General features: G+C 39.6%; 1 protein-coding gene across 1 annotated transcript in view; it reads left to right on the top strand.

Moving 5' to 3' along the window:
* LOC126269384 (uncharacterized) overlaps window positions 1-17,660 on the top strand; it is an 86,908-nt gene that overhangs the window by 64,542 nt on the left and 4,706 nt on the right. The window contains exon 7 of the mRNA XM_049973990.1: window positions 1,402-1,593. Within this exon, the coding sequence (XP_049829947.1) occupies window positions 1,402-1,593 (192 nt within the window). The remainder of the gene's footprint in view (window positions 1-1,401; window positions 1,594-17,660) is intronic.

Here is a 17,660-nt window from a genome sequence, read left to right on the forward strand (position 1 = left end):
TAAGAAACCAGTGGGACAATGAATGGAAAACTTCTAGCTGCTCTAGGGGTAGTTCTATAGTGGGCTTTGTCATTCCATCCCAGCCTCACAGTAGAGGCCAAACAAATCCAAATCATCCTACGTAGGTTCTAGGTGATGGTAAAAACATAAAATTTAACCACAGTACTACTAAAAAAATTTGCTCCATTCAAGAAGCACTGAATCTTTCACTTAATAGTAATGTGTGCTGTTTTGAAACTTCCTGGAAGATTAAAACTTTGTGTCTGATAGGTCTCAAACTCAGAACGTTGCCTTTTGTAAGCCATACTTTTGCTGGCTGAGCTATCCAGGTACAACTTATACAACGTTACAGTTGCTGTACATCTCTCCTACCTTTCAAACTCCATGGAAGGAAGGAGGGGTAAGTAGGGTTTAATATCTTATCAATACATCAATACATTAGCAAAGGAACGTAAGCTTGTGCTCAGTTCAGATAATAAAAGGAAATAACACCTAAATCAACAGGAAAGCCTGGGTGTCTCTGGCTGCACCTCATGGTCGTAAATCATACCGGATATCAAATTAAACACCTTTCAGCCATCTAGTTTCCAAACTTATTTTATTTGGCTACCAGTTTGGCAATTTATTATGCCATCTTCAGGCCCCTGAACAACTTGCAGGAAGATTCCACCTTGGTTCTGATCAAAACAGATACTGGTATTAGTAGATTTCTACTTGCTCTTGCTCTTGCTACTTCAACCATTATGATTTCTGCTTGCTCTAGCAACCACTCCAATCATCATGATGGTTGAAGCAATTGCTGGTGCAAGTAAAAATCTACTAATACCAGTACTGCTGGCCCCTTTTTGATCAGAACTCAGATGGAATCTTCATACACATTGGTCAGGGGCCTGAAGATGGAATAGTAAATCACCAAAACTGGTACCCAAATAAAATAGGTTTGGAAACTAGATTGCTGAAAGGAGTTTAATTTGGCATCCTGAATTGAAGAGCAGTGTCCCGCAACCATCTCTGAAAAGATGGACATACAGAGAGGTAAATCATACCAGTTTCTAGCACATTCTGTTCAACCAGCTCATTACAATCATTAACACAGTTGCATACTTAGGATTAAGCCTTGGTAGAAAACTAACTTGGGATGCAACCTCTTTTTCAGTCAAGACAAGCTTTATACTGAGTACATTTGCTAGAACAGGCCACATCTAGGGTCTACATCCTTCAACATCATTCTTACCTATACGCCTGTCATTTTTGATTCTAACAAATGTCAATATTGCTTGGATATCTGCCACTCAAAAATTCTACAAATGAATCAAACTTTATTCTTCTGCAATTTAGATAACAGAATAATTTGAGATATTTTCTAAAATGTATGTGAATCGTTAAAATTTTTGTGTACAGGACAAACTGTGCAAGTTTCTACTGCACATTCACATGAGAACATGTTGTATCCAACACTAGTTGGACGATCATTTACCTGTAAACAAGAGCTTACTGTTCACCTATCTGGAGAACATGCATATGGTGCCACCCTCTATCTCAGAGATCTACGACTTCAACCATTTATATTCAATGTTGATGACTTTAGTCCAGGTAAGAACTAAAATAGTAATGTGATCATAACTAAAAATGAAATATGTAGTGTTATATGCATGCAGCAACTCCTAGATTTAGAGAAAAATAGTTTGCACTATAATGGATATCAAAGTAATGAATTACATATATTCAAGTTGATATTGTCATATTATTTATTCTGAAGATGGGAGTGCCTATTTAGCAACTGGCTGAACATGTAATTTCTCTTGGGGATGATGTGATGAAAAATTTTCCTTAATCATACTGGAAAAAAGCAAATGCTCAAGGCTTTTCACCAAAAACAGTTTGTAAATTAATGTTTGCTTCTTGTTGTTATGGTCCATATATCCACAACTGCATCTGTGAAACATAAACTGTGTTTTTATATTCCTTATTTCAATGTTGGTCTAGAGTAGCTTCTTTGATTAGTAATCAAAACATACTTAGACCCTGGTTTGAAACCCGCCGCTATTTAAATTTTGAATAAAAATCATCATCAATGGCAGATGAAGGCTTCCAGCATAAGAAATCACCCTAATTCTGTCAACAGCCTTGTAAGAGGGGATGGAGGAACATACTGTCTTGCCCTTGAGGTGGGAAACTGCCCCTAAAGACAGGAGAATCAGCAATGATCAACAGCATGAGGATGAAGAAGACAATGGAAACCATTCAATTAAAGACACATAATGTGCATCCACAGGACTTGTTGCCTATGTCTGAAGAAGTGTTGTGATGATCTCTCCATTGGTAGTTTCATCCCAGGCTACCCCACATTCGAATCTCTGTGAGTGGATTTCCAAGGGGGAGGTGACTATGAGAAAACAAATGAATAACCAATGAAAGCATACTTTTTTAAGAGCCAAGGCATGCAATGTCAGAAGTTTGAATATGGTAGAGATGCTAGAAAACCTGAAAAGAGAACTGCCAAGGCTCCATCTGGATATAGTGAAGTGAAATGGAAGACAAGGATTTCTGGTCAGATGAGTATAGGATAATATCAAGAGCAGCAGAAATGGTATAACAGGAGTAGAATTTGTTATGAATTAGTAGGTAGGGCAGAGGATGAGTTACTGAGAACAGTACAGAGATAGGTTTGGTCTCAGCAGAATCAACAGCAAACCCACACAGACAGTGATAGTTCAGGTATATATGGAATTGTCGCAAGCCAAAGATGAAGAGATAGAGTAAGTATATGAGGATATTGAATGCATAAGTCAGTATATAAAGGGAGATGAAAATCTATTTGTCGTGGTGGACTGGAATGTGGTTGTAAGGAAAGAAACAGAAGAAAGAGCTATAGGAAAATATGGGCTTGGTACTAGGAATGAGAGAAGAGAAAGACTAATTGAGTTCCGCAATAAGTTTCAGCAAGTAATAGTGAACACTCTTTCCAAGAATCACAAGAGAATGTGGTATACTTGGAAAAGGCAAGGAGATATGAAAAGATTTTAGTTGATTACATCATGATCAGGCAGAGATTCCAAAATCAGATACTGGATTGTAATGCATACCCAGGAGCAGATATAGACTCAGACCACAATGTAATAATGGTGAAGAGTATGTTGAAGTTTAAGAGACAAGTCAGGAAGAACCAATGTGTGAAGAAGTGGGATAACGAAGTATTAAGGAATGAGGTGGTACACCTGAAGTTCTCTGAGGCTGTAGATGCTATGATAATGAATCACTCAGTAGGCAGTTCAATTGAAGAGAAATGGACATCTCTAAAAAGAGCTACCACAGGACTCGCAAAGAAAAACGTAGGTACAAAGAAGGTAACTGAGGAGACGCCATGGGTAACAGTAGAAATAGTTCAATTGATTGACAAAAGAAGGAAGTACAAAAATGTTCAGAGAAATTACAGAATACAGAAATAAGTCACTTAGGAATGAAATTAGTAGGAAGTGTATGGAAGCTAAGGCAAAATGCCTGCATGAAAAATTTGAGGAAATCAAAAAAGAAATGAGTGTTGGAAGGACTGACTTAGCATATAGGAAAGTCAAAACAAACTCCAGTAATATTAAAAGCAAGGGTGGTAATAATAAGAATGCAATGGTAATTCCACCATTAAATGCAGAGGAGACAGCAGGTAGGTGGAAAGAGAACATTTAAGGTCTCTTTGATGGGGCAGTCTTATCTGATGATGGGATAGAAAAAGAAACAGGAGTTGATATAAAAGAGATAGGGGATCCAGTATTAGAATCAAAATTTGAAAGAGCTTTGGAAGATTTAAGATCAAATAAGGCAGAAGAAATAGACAACATCCCATCAGAATTTCTAAAATTGTTGTGGGAAGTAGCAAAAAAGTGACTATTCACGTTGGTGTGTAGAATGTATGAGTCTAGATATACCCTATCTGAATTCTGAAAAAACACTGTCTCCACAGTTCCAAATATTGCAAGAGCCAACTAGTGTGAGAATTATTGCACAATCAGCTTAAATTCTCACGCGTTCAAGTTGCTGACAAGAATTATATACAGAAGAATGGAAAAGAAAATTGAGGATGTATTAAATGATGATTAGTTTGGATTTAGGAAAGGTAGAAGCATCAGAGAGGTAGTTCTGATGTAGTTGATAATGAAAGCAAGACTAAAGAAAAATCAAGACACATTCATAGGATCTGTCAACATGGAAAAAGTGTTTGACAATGGTGAATGGTGCATGATGTTGAAATTTTGAGAAAATAGGGGTACGCTACAGGGAAAGATGTGTAATGTACAATATGTACAAGATCCAAGAGGGCACAATAAGAGTGGAAGACCAAGAAGAAATGCCCAGATTAAAAAGGTTGTAAGACAGGGTTGTAGTCTTTCACCCCTACTGTTCAATCTTTACATTGAAGAAGCAATGATAGAAATAAAAGAAAGATGCAAGAGTAGAATTTGCTATCTTCAGTGAAAATGAAGAAGAATTACAGGATCTGTTGAACAAAATGAACAGTCTAATGAGTGTAGATTATGTATTGAAAGTAACTCAAAGAAAAATGAGAGCAATGAGAAGTAGCAGAAGTGAGAACAGTGAGAAGCTTAACCTCAGAACTGGGGATCACAAAGTACATGAAGTTTAGGAATTCTGCTGCCTAGGTAGCAAAACAACATGGCAGACAGGACAAGGAGGATATAAAAATAAGACTGTCATTGGCAAAAAAAATGCATTCCTGGTCTCCTCACCAAGAGATAAGAAGTAGTATTAAACATGGGCCTTAATTTGAGGGAGAAATTTCTGAGAATGTATGTTTGGAGCACAGTATTGTAGGGTAGTGAAACACGGACTGTGGGAAAAATGGAACAGAAGAGAATCAAAGCATCTGAGAAGTGGTGCAACAGGAAAATGCTGAAAATTAGGTGGTCTGGTTAACTAAGGAATGAGGATGTTCTCCAGATAACCAGCAAGGAAAGGAATATATGGAAAACACTGACAAGAAGAAAGGACAGGATGCTAGGACATCTGTTAAGACATCATGAAGTAGCTTCCATGGTACTAGAAGGGTCTGTAGAGGGTAAAAACTGTAGAGTAAGACAGAAACAGGAATACATCCAGCAAATAATGATGACTTGGGTTGCAAGTGCTACTGTGAAATGAAGAGGTTGGCTGAGGAGAGGAATTGTACATATTCTTCTCACAGCATTTAATATTCTATTTGCAGTGTGGTAGTGAACTGTTATTAATATTCTTAAGTATGGAAAGAAGGCCAATGTGAAATAGTAATAGACATGCAGTGTCATTTTTGTCAATTTAGCTGTCTCTCTCTCTCTCTCTCTCTCTCTCTCTCTCTCTCTATCTCTCTCCATCCCTCCCTTCTTTTTTTCCATTACTTGGTGAGTATCAACAATCAATTTGCTTGGAACTGGAGTATCTGCCACACCAGTTATTTATGAATTTGCATATTTCATAGCTATGAGTTTTTTAGCACATTTTACTACACATGTCTGAGTATATCTCCCTTATTTCTATCTTTAATTTCTTAATTGGATAAACATTTCTGTAAGCATTCTCATACTTATGTACTACCTCTTGTTTGTTAAACAATGGAAAACCAGTGTGGAATGCAACAATAATATGAAAAGGAAAGTTGATACCGTATAGCGAAGATGCTGAGTCGCAGATAGCTACAACAAAAAGACTGTCACAAATAAATCTTCTGACCATTAAGACCTTCGTCAACAATAAATAACACACATACACAATCACACACACACACACACACACACACATACAAATGTAACTCACACACACGACTGCAGTCTCAGGCATCTAAAACCACACTGCGAGCAGCAGCACCAGTGCATGATGGGAGTGGCGACTGGGTAAGGTAAGGGGGAGGCTGGGGCAGTTGTGAGAGGGAGGGATAGTATGGTGGGGATGGCGGACAGTGAAGTGCTGCAGGTTAGATGGAGGACAGGGGGGAGGTTGGGAGGGGGAGTGGGAGGAGGAGTGGTGGAAAAGGAGAGAAGTAAAAAGATTGGGTGTGATGGTGGAATGATGGCTGTGTGGTGCTGGAATGGGAACAGGGAAGGAGCAAGATGGATGAGGACAATGACTAATGAAGGTTGAGGCCAGGAGGATTACGGGAACGTAGGATGAATTGCAGGCTAAGTTCCCACTTGCGCAATTCAGAAAAGCTGGTGTTGGTGGGAAGGATACAGTAGCACAGGCTGTGAAACAGTCATTGAAATGAAGGATGTCATGTTTGGTAGTGTGTTCAGCAACAGGGTGGTCCACTTGTTTCTTGACTACAGTTTGTCTGTTGCCATTCATTTGAACAGACAGCTTGTTGGTTGTCATGCCCATATAGAATGCACCACAGTGGTTGCAGCTTAGCTCGTAGACCACTTGACTGTTTCACTGATAGCCCTGCCTTTGTTGGGATAGGTGATTTTCATGACCGGACTGGTGTAGCTGATGGTGGGAGGATGTGTGGACAGGTCTTGCATCTATGCCTATTACAGGGGTATGAGCCATGAGGTAAGGGGTTGAGATCAGGGACTGTGTAAGAATGGATGAGTATATTCTCCCATAGTCTTGCAAAACCATATCAACCAAGCCCAAAGCTCCTTGCAGTACCTTCTCTCCATTTGCAAAATTCTCCTGCAGTGCAATCCCAAATTCCTGGAACCCATAACACACAATGAAACTCTTGCCCTGCAGAAACTTGAGTAACATGCACAACAGCACTCAAAAAATTCTCCATCCTGCTCACTTCCTATTCATGACTTGAAGTAGCACATCCACCACCTCTACAACAACGTCCAAACCTCCCTCACATCCTCTCACAACTGACAAACCCTGGCTCACAGACCTACTACACTTACCCCACCCTCCAAAACTCCCTCCTACCACAACACAGAATCCAGAGCGTAAACAGACCAGAAATGCAGTAATGAACCTTTCCTCCAAAAGCCTTTGCTGACAGAAATATCAGTCCTCTCCAAAGGCCTCACCTTTTGCCACAGCCCCAAATTCAGGATATGGCTACGGGCTCTTGCATGGCACCATTTTATGCCAACATAGTCATGGGCCGTCTAGATGAATTCTTCCTCAAAACCCAGAATCCTAAACCCCTCACCTGGTTCAGATTCACTGATGACATCTTTGCGATCTGGATCTTCCCCATTTGCTTCACCTGGTCCTACTCAAATCAACAAGCCACCTTCCTAGATGTTGACCTCTACCTCAAAGATGGCTACATCAGTACCTCTGTCAATATTGAACCTACTAACCACCAGCAACACCTGCACTTCGACAGCTGCCACCTGTTCCATACCAAGAAGTCCCTTCTGTCCAGCCTAGACACCCATTGTCATCACACCTGCAGTGCTGAGTGGTCCCTCTCAAAATATATCAAGTGTCTCATTGAAGCCTTCACAGACTGTAATTAATCTCCCAACCTTGTACAGTAACAAATCTTTCTTGTATTATCTTTCCACTAGGGTTTCAACTATTTCTCGCCATGCCCTGAAATGAGAAATGTCCTGCCCACTATCCTTCCCACCCCTTCCACAGTAGTATTCCGCCATCCACTGAACCTACACAATATACAGGGTGATTCAAAAAGAATACCACAACTTTAGGAATTTAAAACTCTGCAACGACAAAAGGCAGAGCTAAGCACTATCTGTCAGCGAATTAAGGGAGCTATAAAGTTTCTTTTAGTTGTACATTTGTTCGCTTGAGGTGCTGTTGACTAGGCATCAGCGTCAGTTGATTCTAAGATGGCAACTGCTCAACAGAAAGCTTTTTGTGTTATTGAGTACGGCAGAAGTGAATCGATGACAGTTGTTCAGCGTGCATTTCGAACGAAGTATGGTGTATGCAGGGAAACAACTCAGTATGAACATGACTCGCCTAAGGTGAACGTTTTCTGTGCCATTTCAGCCAATTAAGTTTTTGGTCCCTTTTTCTTCGAAGGTGCTACTGTAACTGGACTACAGTATCTGGAGATGTTAGAGAATTGGCTGTTCCCTCAGCTCGAACAAGAAGCACAACAATTCATATTTCAGCAGGGTGGAGCGCCACCACGTTGACACTTATCTGTCCGTAACTACCTGAACGTCAACTACCCGAGGCGATGGATCGGCCGCCAGGCAGCCCGTGACAGAGCAATTCATTACTGGCCTCCAAGAAGCCCTGATCTTACCCCCTGCGATTTTTTCTCATGGGCGTATGTTAAGGATATGCTGTTTCGGCCACCTCTCCCAGCCACCATTGATGATTTGAAACGAGAAATAACAGCAGCAATCCAAACTGTTAAGCCTGATATGCTACAGAGAGTGTGGAACGAGTTGGAGTATCGGGTTGATGTTGCACGAGTGTCTGGATGGGGCCATATTGAACATCTCTGAACTTGTTTTTGAGTGAAATAAAACCTTTTTAAATACTCTTTGTAATGATGTATAACAGAAGGTTATATTATGTTTCTTTCATTAAATACACATTTTTAAAGTTGTGGTATTCTTTTTGAATCACCCTGTACTTGTACATCTGCACACAACTCCGGCTCCCAACCCCTTACCTCATAGCTCATACCCCTGTAATAGACCTAGATGCAAGACCTGTCCCATACATCCTCCCACCATCAGCTACTGCAATCCGGTCACCAACATCACTTACCCCATCAAAGGCTCGGCTACCTGTGAAACCAGTCATACGATCTAAACGCTAAGTTACAACCACTGTTGTGCATTCTATGTGGGCATAACAACCAACAAGCTGCTTGTTTGTCGTGAATGGCAACAGACAAACTGTAGCTAAGAAACCACTCTGTTGCTGAACACACTGCCAAACATGACATCCTTCATTTCAATGACTGTTTCACAGCCTGTGTCGTATGGATTCTTCCCACCAACATCAGCATTTCTAAATTGTACAGGTGGGAACTTTCCTTGCAATATATCCTATGTTCCCATAACATTCCTGGCCTCAACCTTTGTTAGTCACTGTCCTTTCCCATGTTGCCCCTTCCCTGTTCCCATTCCAGCAATACACAGCCATCATTCAACCATCACACCCAGCCCTTATACTTCTCTCCTTTTCCGCCACTCCTTCTCCTGTTCTCCCTCCCAACCTCCCCCCTGCCCTCCATCTAACCTGCAGCACTTCACTGTCTGCCACCCCCACCATGCTACCCCTCGCCCTCACAACTGCCCCAACCTCCTCCTTACCCCCACCCAGTCGCCACTCTCATCATGCACTGGTGCTGCAGCTCGCAGTGTGGTTTCAGGTGCCTGAGACTGCAGCCGTGTGTGTGTGTGTGTGTGTGTGTGTGTGTGTGTGTGTGTGTGTATCTGTCTGTCTGTTGTGTTGTCTATTGCTGACGAAGGCCTTAATGGCCAAAAGCTTTATTTGTGACAGTCTTTTTGTTGTACCTACCTGCAACTCAGCATGTCCGCTATGTGGTATCAACTTTTCTTTTCTTAATATTGTCACATCTCTTGTATGTTACTTCTTTGACATCTGAATGATGTGTGGTAACTGCTGCAAACTACTGAACTGTACTGAACTGAATGAACTGAGTTGATTTTACTGAAAAAAAAAAAAAACAATGTAAGTGTAAAGCTTATATAAGCAACGTCAATAAATATACACACAAAGCAGACAGTAAACACATATACAAGTAAAGAATAATGAAAAGTTATGCTAAAAGATAGTTTGAATTACTAAATTCCTTCCAAATTTCCAAAATTCCTGCAGATGCAGACTCTTGACACAGTGTTACACAGAAATGGTCAACAATGTGAAGACTGAGTACACTTATTTATGTAGAATACCTTGAAGTAGTCTGTCTGTAGTAAGATCTGGTAGCACATTGCACAGCACTAGCTGCATCTACCACTCCATGGTTATGATATAGCACTCACTCTTGTAGTTACGAGTGGAAGAATAAATTCTCTCCATCTTGTGACTAGAAACAGCACACCATTTCTTAATGTGTACGGAATCAATTATATCTCTGTTTGTCAAAAGGGATCTGTTCACTACTGTAAATTGTGGGATTTGTGTTCAATGCCTTATTGCTTTCGTCTCAAATAAGTTAATTATAACACTCAAAATAAAATAATAGACATACCGCTTGCATGCATTTCCAGCTGACAATAAAACAGAAGACACACAAGTCAAAATTATGTTTTAGAATCCACTCCGCAGAAAGGCAAAGCATTATGGAAGCACATGAAAATGTTTTTAGTATGAGACAATAAAATAAAGCAATTATTTACCGCTAGAATTCACTTCAAGTTAACTGAAGTTCTTCCCATATAATGACAGTTAATTGTCTTTGTTACCTTCTGTTCTGGAACATCAGTTACAAACACAATAGTTACTACACTAATACTTCACTGCATGTGCAGATACAACAGCTTACTCTCCTCAGGACTAGCTTGCTAAATCATAGGGGAAAAAGGAGAAAAATGTCGTAGTCACTCATGCCTTGACATGAGAAACTTGAAATTAGTGACCGGTATGTGCTCAACTGTTTGAGGGCTTGTAATTTTATTAATTTCAAAAATTTATGGTTTGGTTTGAATTAGATTCACAAATAAATAGTTTTAATTAATATCATTACTGATAACTGTCAACCCACATTTGATGTTATTAATAAAGTTCACTTCAAAACAGTGAACTTTTAAATATTATGAAAAGAGATATAAGAACTGGATAATTGTTGACCCACATTTGATGTTATTAATAAAGTTCACTTCAAAACAGTGAGCTTTTAAACATTGTGAAAAGAAGTATAACAACTGGAAACACTCTTTTACATAACAGAAACCTACGGCATGTGATTCTGCTTCACTCAGGTAGATGGTGTACATAACACAAACAAATGGAATGTGATTTGTGCCTCACTCAGGTAGATGGTTAATTGCAGTTTATACCCATTACATATATATCTTCAGTATTTTAAAGAACACATAATTTTAATTTACAATTTCATGGTCTTCATTAATTTTACTTTTTTTCATTTCATTCCACAAGACAACTAAGTCATTAAAAGCTTTTATATGCTATCCTCAACAGCAAGGTGTAAAGTGGGGGTGCCCTCCCAGTTAGCCAGGTGGTCTAACGCATGGCTTTCCAGAGTGGGAAGGAGTACCTGGTCTCCAAACGAATCTGCCCAACAGACTTGTGCTGAGGTCCAGTCAGCTGGCCAGCCTGTGGTTGGTTTTTAGGCGGTTTCCCATCTGCCTCAATGAATGTGGGCTGGTTCCCCTTATTCCAACTCAGTTACACTATCTACATCTACATCCATACTCCGCAAGCCACCTGATGGTGTATGCCGGAGGGTACCTTGAGTACCTTTATCGGTTCTCCCTTCTATTCCAGTCTCGTATTGTTCATGGAAAGAAGGATTGTCAGTATGCTTCTGTGTGGGATCTAATCTCTCTGATTTTATCATCATGGTCTCTTCACAAGATATACGTTGGAGGGAGAAATATACTGTTTGAATCTTCGGTGAAGGTATGTTCTCGAAACTTCAACAAAAGCCCGTACCGAGCTATTGAGCGTCTCTCCTGCAGACTCTTCCACTGGAGTTTATCTATCATCTCCATAACGCTTTCGTGATTACTAAATGATCCTGTAACAAAGTGCGCTGCTCTCTGGTGGATCTTCTCTATCTCTTCTATAAACCCTATCTGGTATGGATCCCACACTGCTGAGCAGTATTCAAACATACTGCAACCTACTTCCTTTGTTTTCAGATTGCATTTCCTTAGGAATCTTCCAATGAATCTCAGTCTGGCATCTGCTTCACCAATGATCAACTTTATATGATCATTTCATTTTAAATCACTCCTATTGCATACTCCCAGATAATTTATGGAATTAACTGCTTCCAGTTGCTGACCCGCTATATTGTAGCTAAATGATAAAGGATCTATCTTTCTATGTATTTGAAGCACATTACACTTGTCTACATTGAGATTCAATTGCCATTTCCTGCACCATGTGTCAATTCGCTGCAGATCCTCCTGCATTTCAGTACAATTTTCCAATGTTAAAACCTCTCGATATACCACAGCATCATCCACAACAAGCTCAGTGAACTTCCGTTGTCATCTACAAGGTCATTTATGTATATTGTGAATAGCAACAGTTGTACGACACTCCCCTTTGGTCCACCTGAAATCACTCTTACTTCGGAAGACTTCTCTCCATTGAGAATTACATGCTCCATTCTGTTATCTAGGAACTCTTCAATCCAATCACACAATTGGTCTGATAGTCCATATGCTCTTACTTTGTTCGTTAAACGACTGTGGGGAACTGTATCGAACGCCTTGTGGAAGTCAAGAAACACAGCATCTAACTGTGAACCCTTGTCTATGGCCCTCTGAGTCTCGTGGACGAATAGCGGGAGCTGTGTTTCACCCAATCATCTTTTTCAAAACCCATGCTGATTCCTACAGAGTAGATTTCTTGTCTGTGGTAGACATCATGGGTTTGTGGACCACTGCGGCTGCAATGGGGCCAGAGCCTCTCCATCGTTTCTAGGTCCCCGGTTAACATACAATGCTATACACAGGGAAGGGGGGTTGGCAATTAGCTGGCCACAAGTGGTTTCAGTCCAGCCCATGAAAGATCTGTGGGGTCACATGCGCTAAATATTTTCTGAAAAACACGTGTTTTCAGGCATATTTTGTTGGCCTGGCATGCCAGAAAGAGGTGCCACTCATATCAGTGTATTGCCTCATAAATATTGAAGTCCCAGTCACAGTAGTTCTGACTTATGCACTAGGAGTGGTGCTGTCACATCATGATAAGGCAGCTCATGTGCTTAAATGAGTATGTGAATCAGGCATGGAGGTCACAAAAGGCTGTCCATGTCTGCTCTATGGTTCTCTATTGATTGACTTACAGCAATACTTTTTTATAATAACCCTGGCATCCACATTAATATACATCTTCATAAAGAAATATTGCATTTTATGACATCCAATCTATTTACAGCTCAATAAAACCTTATTTTAAATCATATTCTTAATATTAATAAATGATTAATGGACACTGCTAAGAATTTAAAGTTTTGGAATAATAAGTGCTCATAAGTGTTAGCAGTTATATACCTGACAGAAATCAATCAGAAGTTTGGACTATAACAATACCAGAGAAGGAAAGTTGCTACTCACCATATAGTGGAAATGCTGAGTCACGATAGGCACAACATAAAGATTCACACAATTATAGCTTTCGGCCATTAAGTCCTTTGTCAGCAGTAGACACACAAATTTGCACACATGTCTGCAGTCTCAGAGAGCTGAAACTACACTGCCTTTAAGAAGTGTGGACTATTGATCATTAGGCTTAAGTATTTACATTTACATTGCTTAACTGTGTCTATTTACACTATCCTACCACACAATACTTTACTGGAAGAAGCTTGCTGGCACTCAGTGGTGAAGTTGCCAGCAAACACTTTACTGAACCTGGTAGGCAAAATTTATCTCCTTAGAACTTGGAGATACACATTTTCATTATGACATCTGGGAGATACTTTTCATTATGACATCTAAGAGATACTTTTCATTATGACATCTAAGAGATACTGCAAGTCTGGTGTCTCCAACAGCTCCACTGCTCCAGAGACCATGGACAAAAATGAGAAGATGAATCAAGAAATTTAGGAACAGTCTGACAAAATAGGGGAAAAACTGCTCATTAAGGCTAATAGTAAGTAGTAAGAGGATTCAGTAGACCCAGAGGGTCATTAGAGGCTCCAAGAGGGAAATTTTCAAAGTAGTACAGGACTCCCAGGGCACCTTGCCAGTGAATACCAATGACTAATATGTTTAGCTAAGCGCAGGGCTCATTGATCCCACATGTTATTTAGGCTCTACGGGAAAAGATCTTACTAATGAAGAACATTCAGTGATTTTTTTTTTCTGTGGCAAAAGGAGGGTGGGGGTGTGACCATTTGGGACCAGAACCTACACTGCACAACAGAAGACGACATCAGATACATGTTCCTCATACTAATGTCAAGATTTTGCCATTCTTACTGTGATATGACAGGACTTGGTTGTCATGTTCTGTTGAAGATGTAAATGCACAGCTTTAGTTGTCACTCAACATAATGGGACAAGTTATCAGACAATTTTTTTTTCATTTATTGTGTTGGGTTGAATGGATAACAGGAACAAGGAGGTAGGGAGGGAATGGAAGGCAGTGGTAGCTGGCAGCTGGGAGGGAGAGACAGGAAGGGAATTGGGTAGAAATGTGGCAAATTTGGAATATTTTGCTTCCATAACTCATCTGCAGAAGTATCTATTGATTTTTCTGTTTTTAGTTATTTTAATAGGGTTGTTATGTTGGGTGAGCAACTCCATATATACTTTGATTTTTGCTTAATTTGCCATCATTTAATGCAAAAATGGTGTAACTGTGCATATAGTCATATCAGAACTCCATCCTTCAGTAACATTTACCCTAAGAGATGGCTAGAGAAGGCGTGATGATGATGATGATGATGATGTTACATACTCCGAGGAGCGTAGGGGATGATGCGAGAAACCCGCACCGCTGTACTAGGCAAGGTCCTAGCGGAGGTGGTTTACCATTGCCTTCCTCTGACAGTAATAAGGATGAATGATGATGATGATGACGATACAACAACACCCACTCATCTTGATGGAGGGAAAATCTCTGACCCACCAGGAATCGAACCTGGGACCCCCTGCGTGAGAAGCGAGAGTGCTACAGCAAGACCATGAGCTATGGACTATTGAAGAATTCAAAAATATCAGTGCAGTAGAGGCAATCTGATGGAATCACGGACAGAAAACGATCCATTGGGGAAAAGATGCCTTGTTTAGTCCTCTGCAGGTAGTATGAGCACAAAGCACATTCATGTACTCATCCTTGGATCATTATCCACATATTGTAACACAGGTTCAAACATTCTTGATAATCCAATCTGGTATTTCCATTGTTTCATAGGAAGCATTTGTGCAAGCAAACTCAACACCATCCTTACAGACAGACAACACTGAGTAAACATGTTCCACACATGGTGATATGCTGCAGTAGATATCATTTATGTCACTGTATGTATGGACACTTTTGATACAGCCATTCCACTTCATACCTGCTGATATTTTCATGGCCATGGCCATGAGCAGCAAGTTTCCATGTTCAGAGGGTCATAACAGACCGTGTTCTGCATGTGTCCAGCTTATCGTGTTGTTCCACCACACATAATGCACTGCCTGTAGAACTGTTATTCTTCCTGTACACAATACAGAGTGAATGTGAATAACCCCATGCATCATCTGTGTATTATGCACCAAGACTTGTGTGGTTCATATAACATCCAAATTCACAGCAAATTTATATTGGCAGTACATTTTTTTACTTCTGTGTGGTACCATGTTATGTACAGTTTATGCACCTCTCTACATATGCTTTTTAGAACAACTTTTTCCCCCTGTATGTGATTTTCATCTCCTGCTATTTGTTACATATGTTCAGGACAGTTCTGTATAGTTCACATTTTTTTGTTGGTACCTACACATATCATAAAAAGGGATTATGTTCCACATTCCTTCCTGATGCAGTAGACTGATTTCAACCACACTTAGAACACATGTAAAGATCAGAACCACTTACCTATCATAGTTCAGGAGATATGATGTCAAAAACAATGAGATATGTGAAAAATTGCCAGATCACGCATGGTATTTAAATTTATTACTTCAGTGCTACGAACTCTATTCACTATAAATTTCACAGAGAGTATCCATGTACAATTCTAAATACAGCTTGAAAATTATATCATGGTACGACACACAGTCCATGAGATAAGACATTATAACAATGAGATGTGTGAAAAATTGCCACTTCATGCATGACATTTAAATTTATTCCTTCTTTACTACTAACTCTGTTCACAACATATTTTGCAGACAGTATCCATATACGCTACTGAATATATCTGTGCAAACATATTATTGTATGACACATTATTCAAGAGAGAAGGCATCGTAAATACTGAGATGCATGGCCACATCATATATGAAGTTTTAATACATTTATTCTTTAGTGCTAAGATACCTGACTACACTTTTGACAGCTTTCAACTGTGAAGTGCAAATGCTTGTAGGTGAAAATGATAGTCATCTATAGAGCTGTGAAGAAGCTTTGCTATAGAGACCTTTACAAAATTGCATTGTAGACACACAAAACAGTCGTACTCAGGATACAGCAACTGTTCAGGATACTATACTTATACATTTGTACATTATCCATATTTTGTGTATGACTTTTTCATAATTTCAAAGGCGTTTTTACAAAGACAAGGAAATGAAATTCTTGATAACAAGTGTTGTAAAAATACTTACAGAGTGACAATTATTGAACTATATGATAAAAATGTAGATTAGTTACAAACTATGGCATGCACACACTTTATTCAACATATAAACATCACTACAGGCATTCAGATTTAGGTTATGACATGTTCGATATGCCTGCCATAATTGACGATGATGTGGTGCATGCAAATAGTGAAATTCTGCATGACCTGCTGAAGAGTCAGAACATCAAAGCTGTTGATGACCTCCTGGATGGCTGTTGTCACTCAGCAATGGTTTTAGGGTTATTGCTGTATACCTTTTCTTTAATATAGCCCAACAAAAAGGAGTTGTGTGTGTTCAGATCCAGAGAACATGGCAGCCATTCAAGGTCCATGCCAGTGGCTTCTTGGTACCCCATAGCCAGAATGTGGTCCCCAAAGTGCTCCTCCAGTACGTCAAACACTCTCCTCCTTCGATGGGGTTGATCTCAGTCTTGCATGAACCACATCTTGTCAAAATAAGGTTCACTGTGGATAATGGGGGTGAAATCATCTTCCAAAACCTTCACCTACCATTCAGTAGTCACTGTGCCATCAAGGAATATTGCGTCAATTATTTTGTGATTAGACATTGTGCACCAGTCACTCACTGAGGGTGAAGAGACTTCTCAATCTGGAAGTCCCCAAATGTGCCAATTTTGCTTATTGACAAACCCATCCAAATGAAAGTGGGCTTCATTGCTAAACTAAACCACACACACCATACTAATTCCCATTATTCCCACAGCCAATCACGCAGTTTGAATTTCCTAACACAAACAGATCAGTGGTTGACAATTTTATTTCATATAGTTCAATAATTCTCACCCTGTAAGTTCACATATTAGTATTTCAAACATAGTTCTAACTCACCCAAGTGATCTTCCTGAAATGACAATATAACTGAATTACAGCTCTTTCACGTAAGGTGTGGGATGAAGGGAGGAGGGAGGTGAGGAAATGCACTGAAACTTTTGTCAGTGTTGTTTCTTATTCAAATATAATTAAGTTACCTGCAAAATATTATTTGAGAAATTAAAAAAAAATGAAAGAAAGAGAAACAGCTATGCTGTCATCTTAAATGAATGCGCAGGATGACTAGCCTTATTATGTTCATTATGGTTAAAACATATTCCTGATATTGTAACTGGACAAATTATTTTTTAATCTTGATAAATTTATGCATCACCCTAACATCTCTAACTACTGCAAAATTAAATTTTATGGGACTTAACCATTTCAAAAGTAAACTAACTAAATT

The sequence above is a fragment of the Schistocerca gregaria genome, chromosome 1, assembly GCF_023897955.1.
Source record: "Schistocerca gregaria isolate iqSchGreg1 chromosome 1, iqSchGreg1.2, whole genome shotgun sequence".
NCBI classification, from domain to species: domain Eukaryota; kingdom Metazoa; phylum Arthropoda; class Insecta; order Orthoptera; family Acrididae; genus Schistocerca; species Schistocerca gregaria.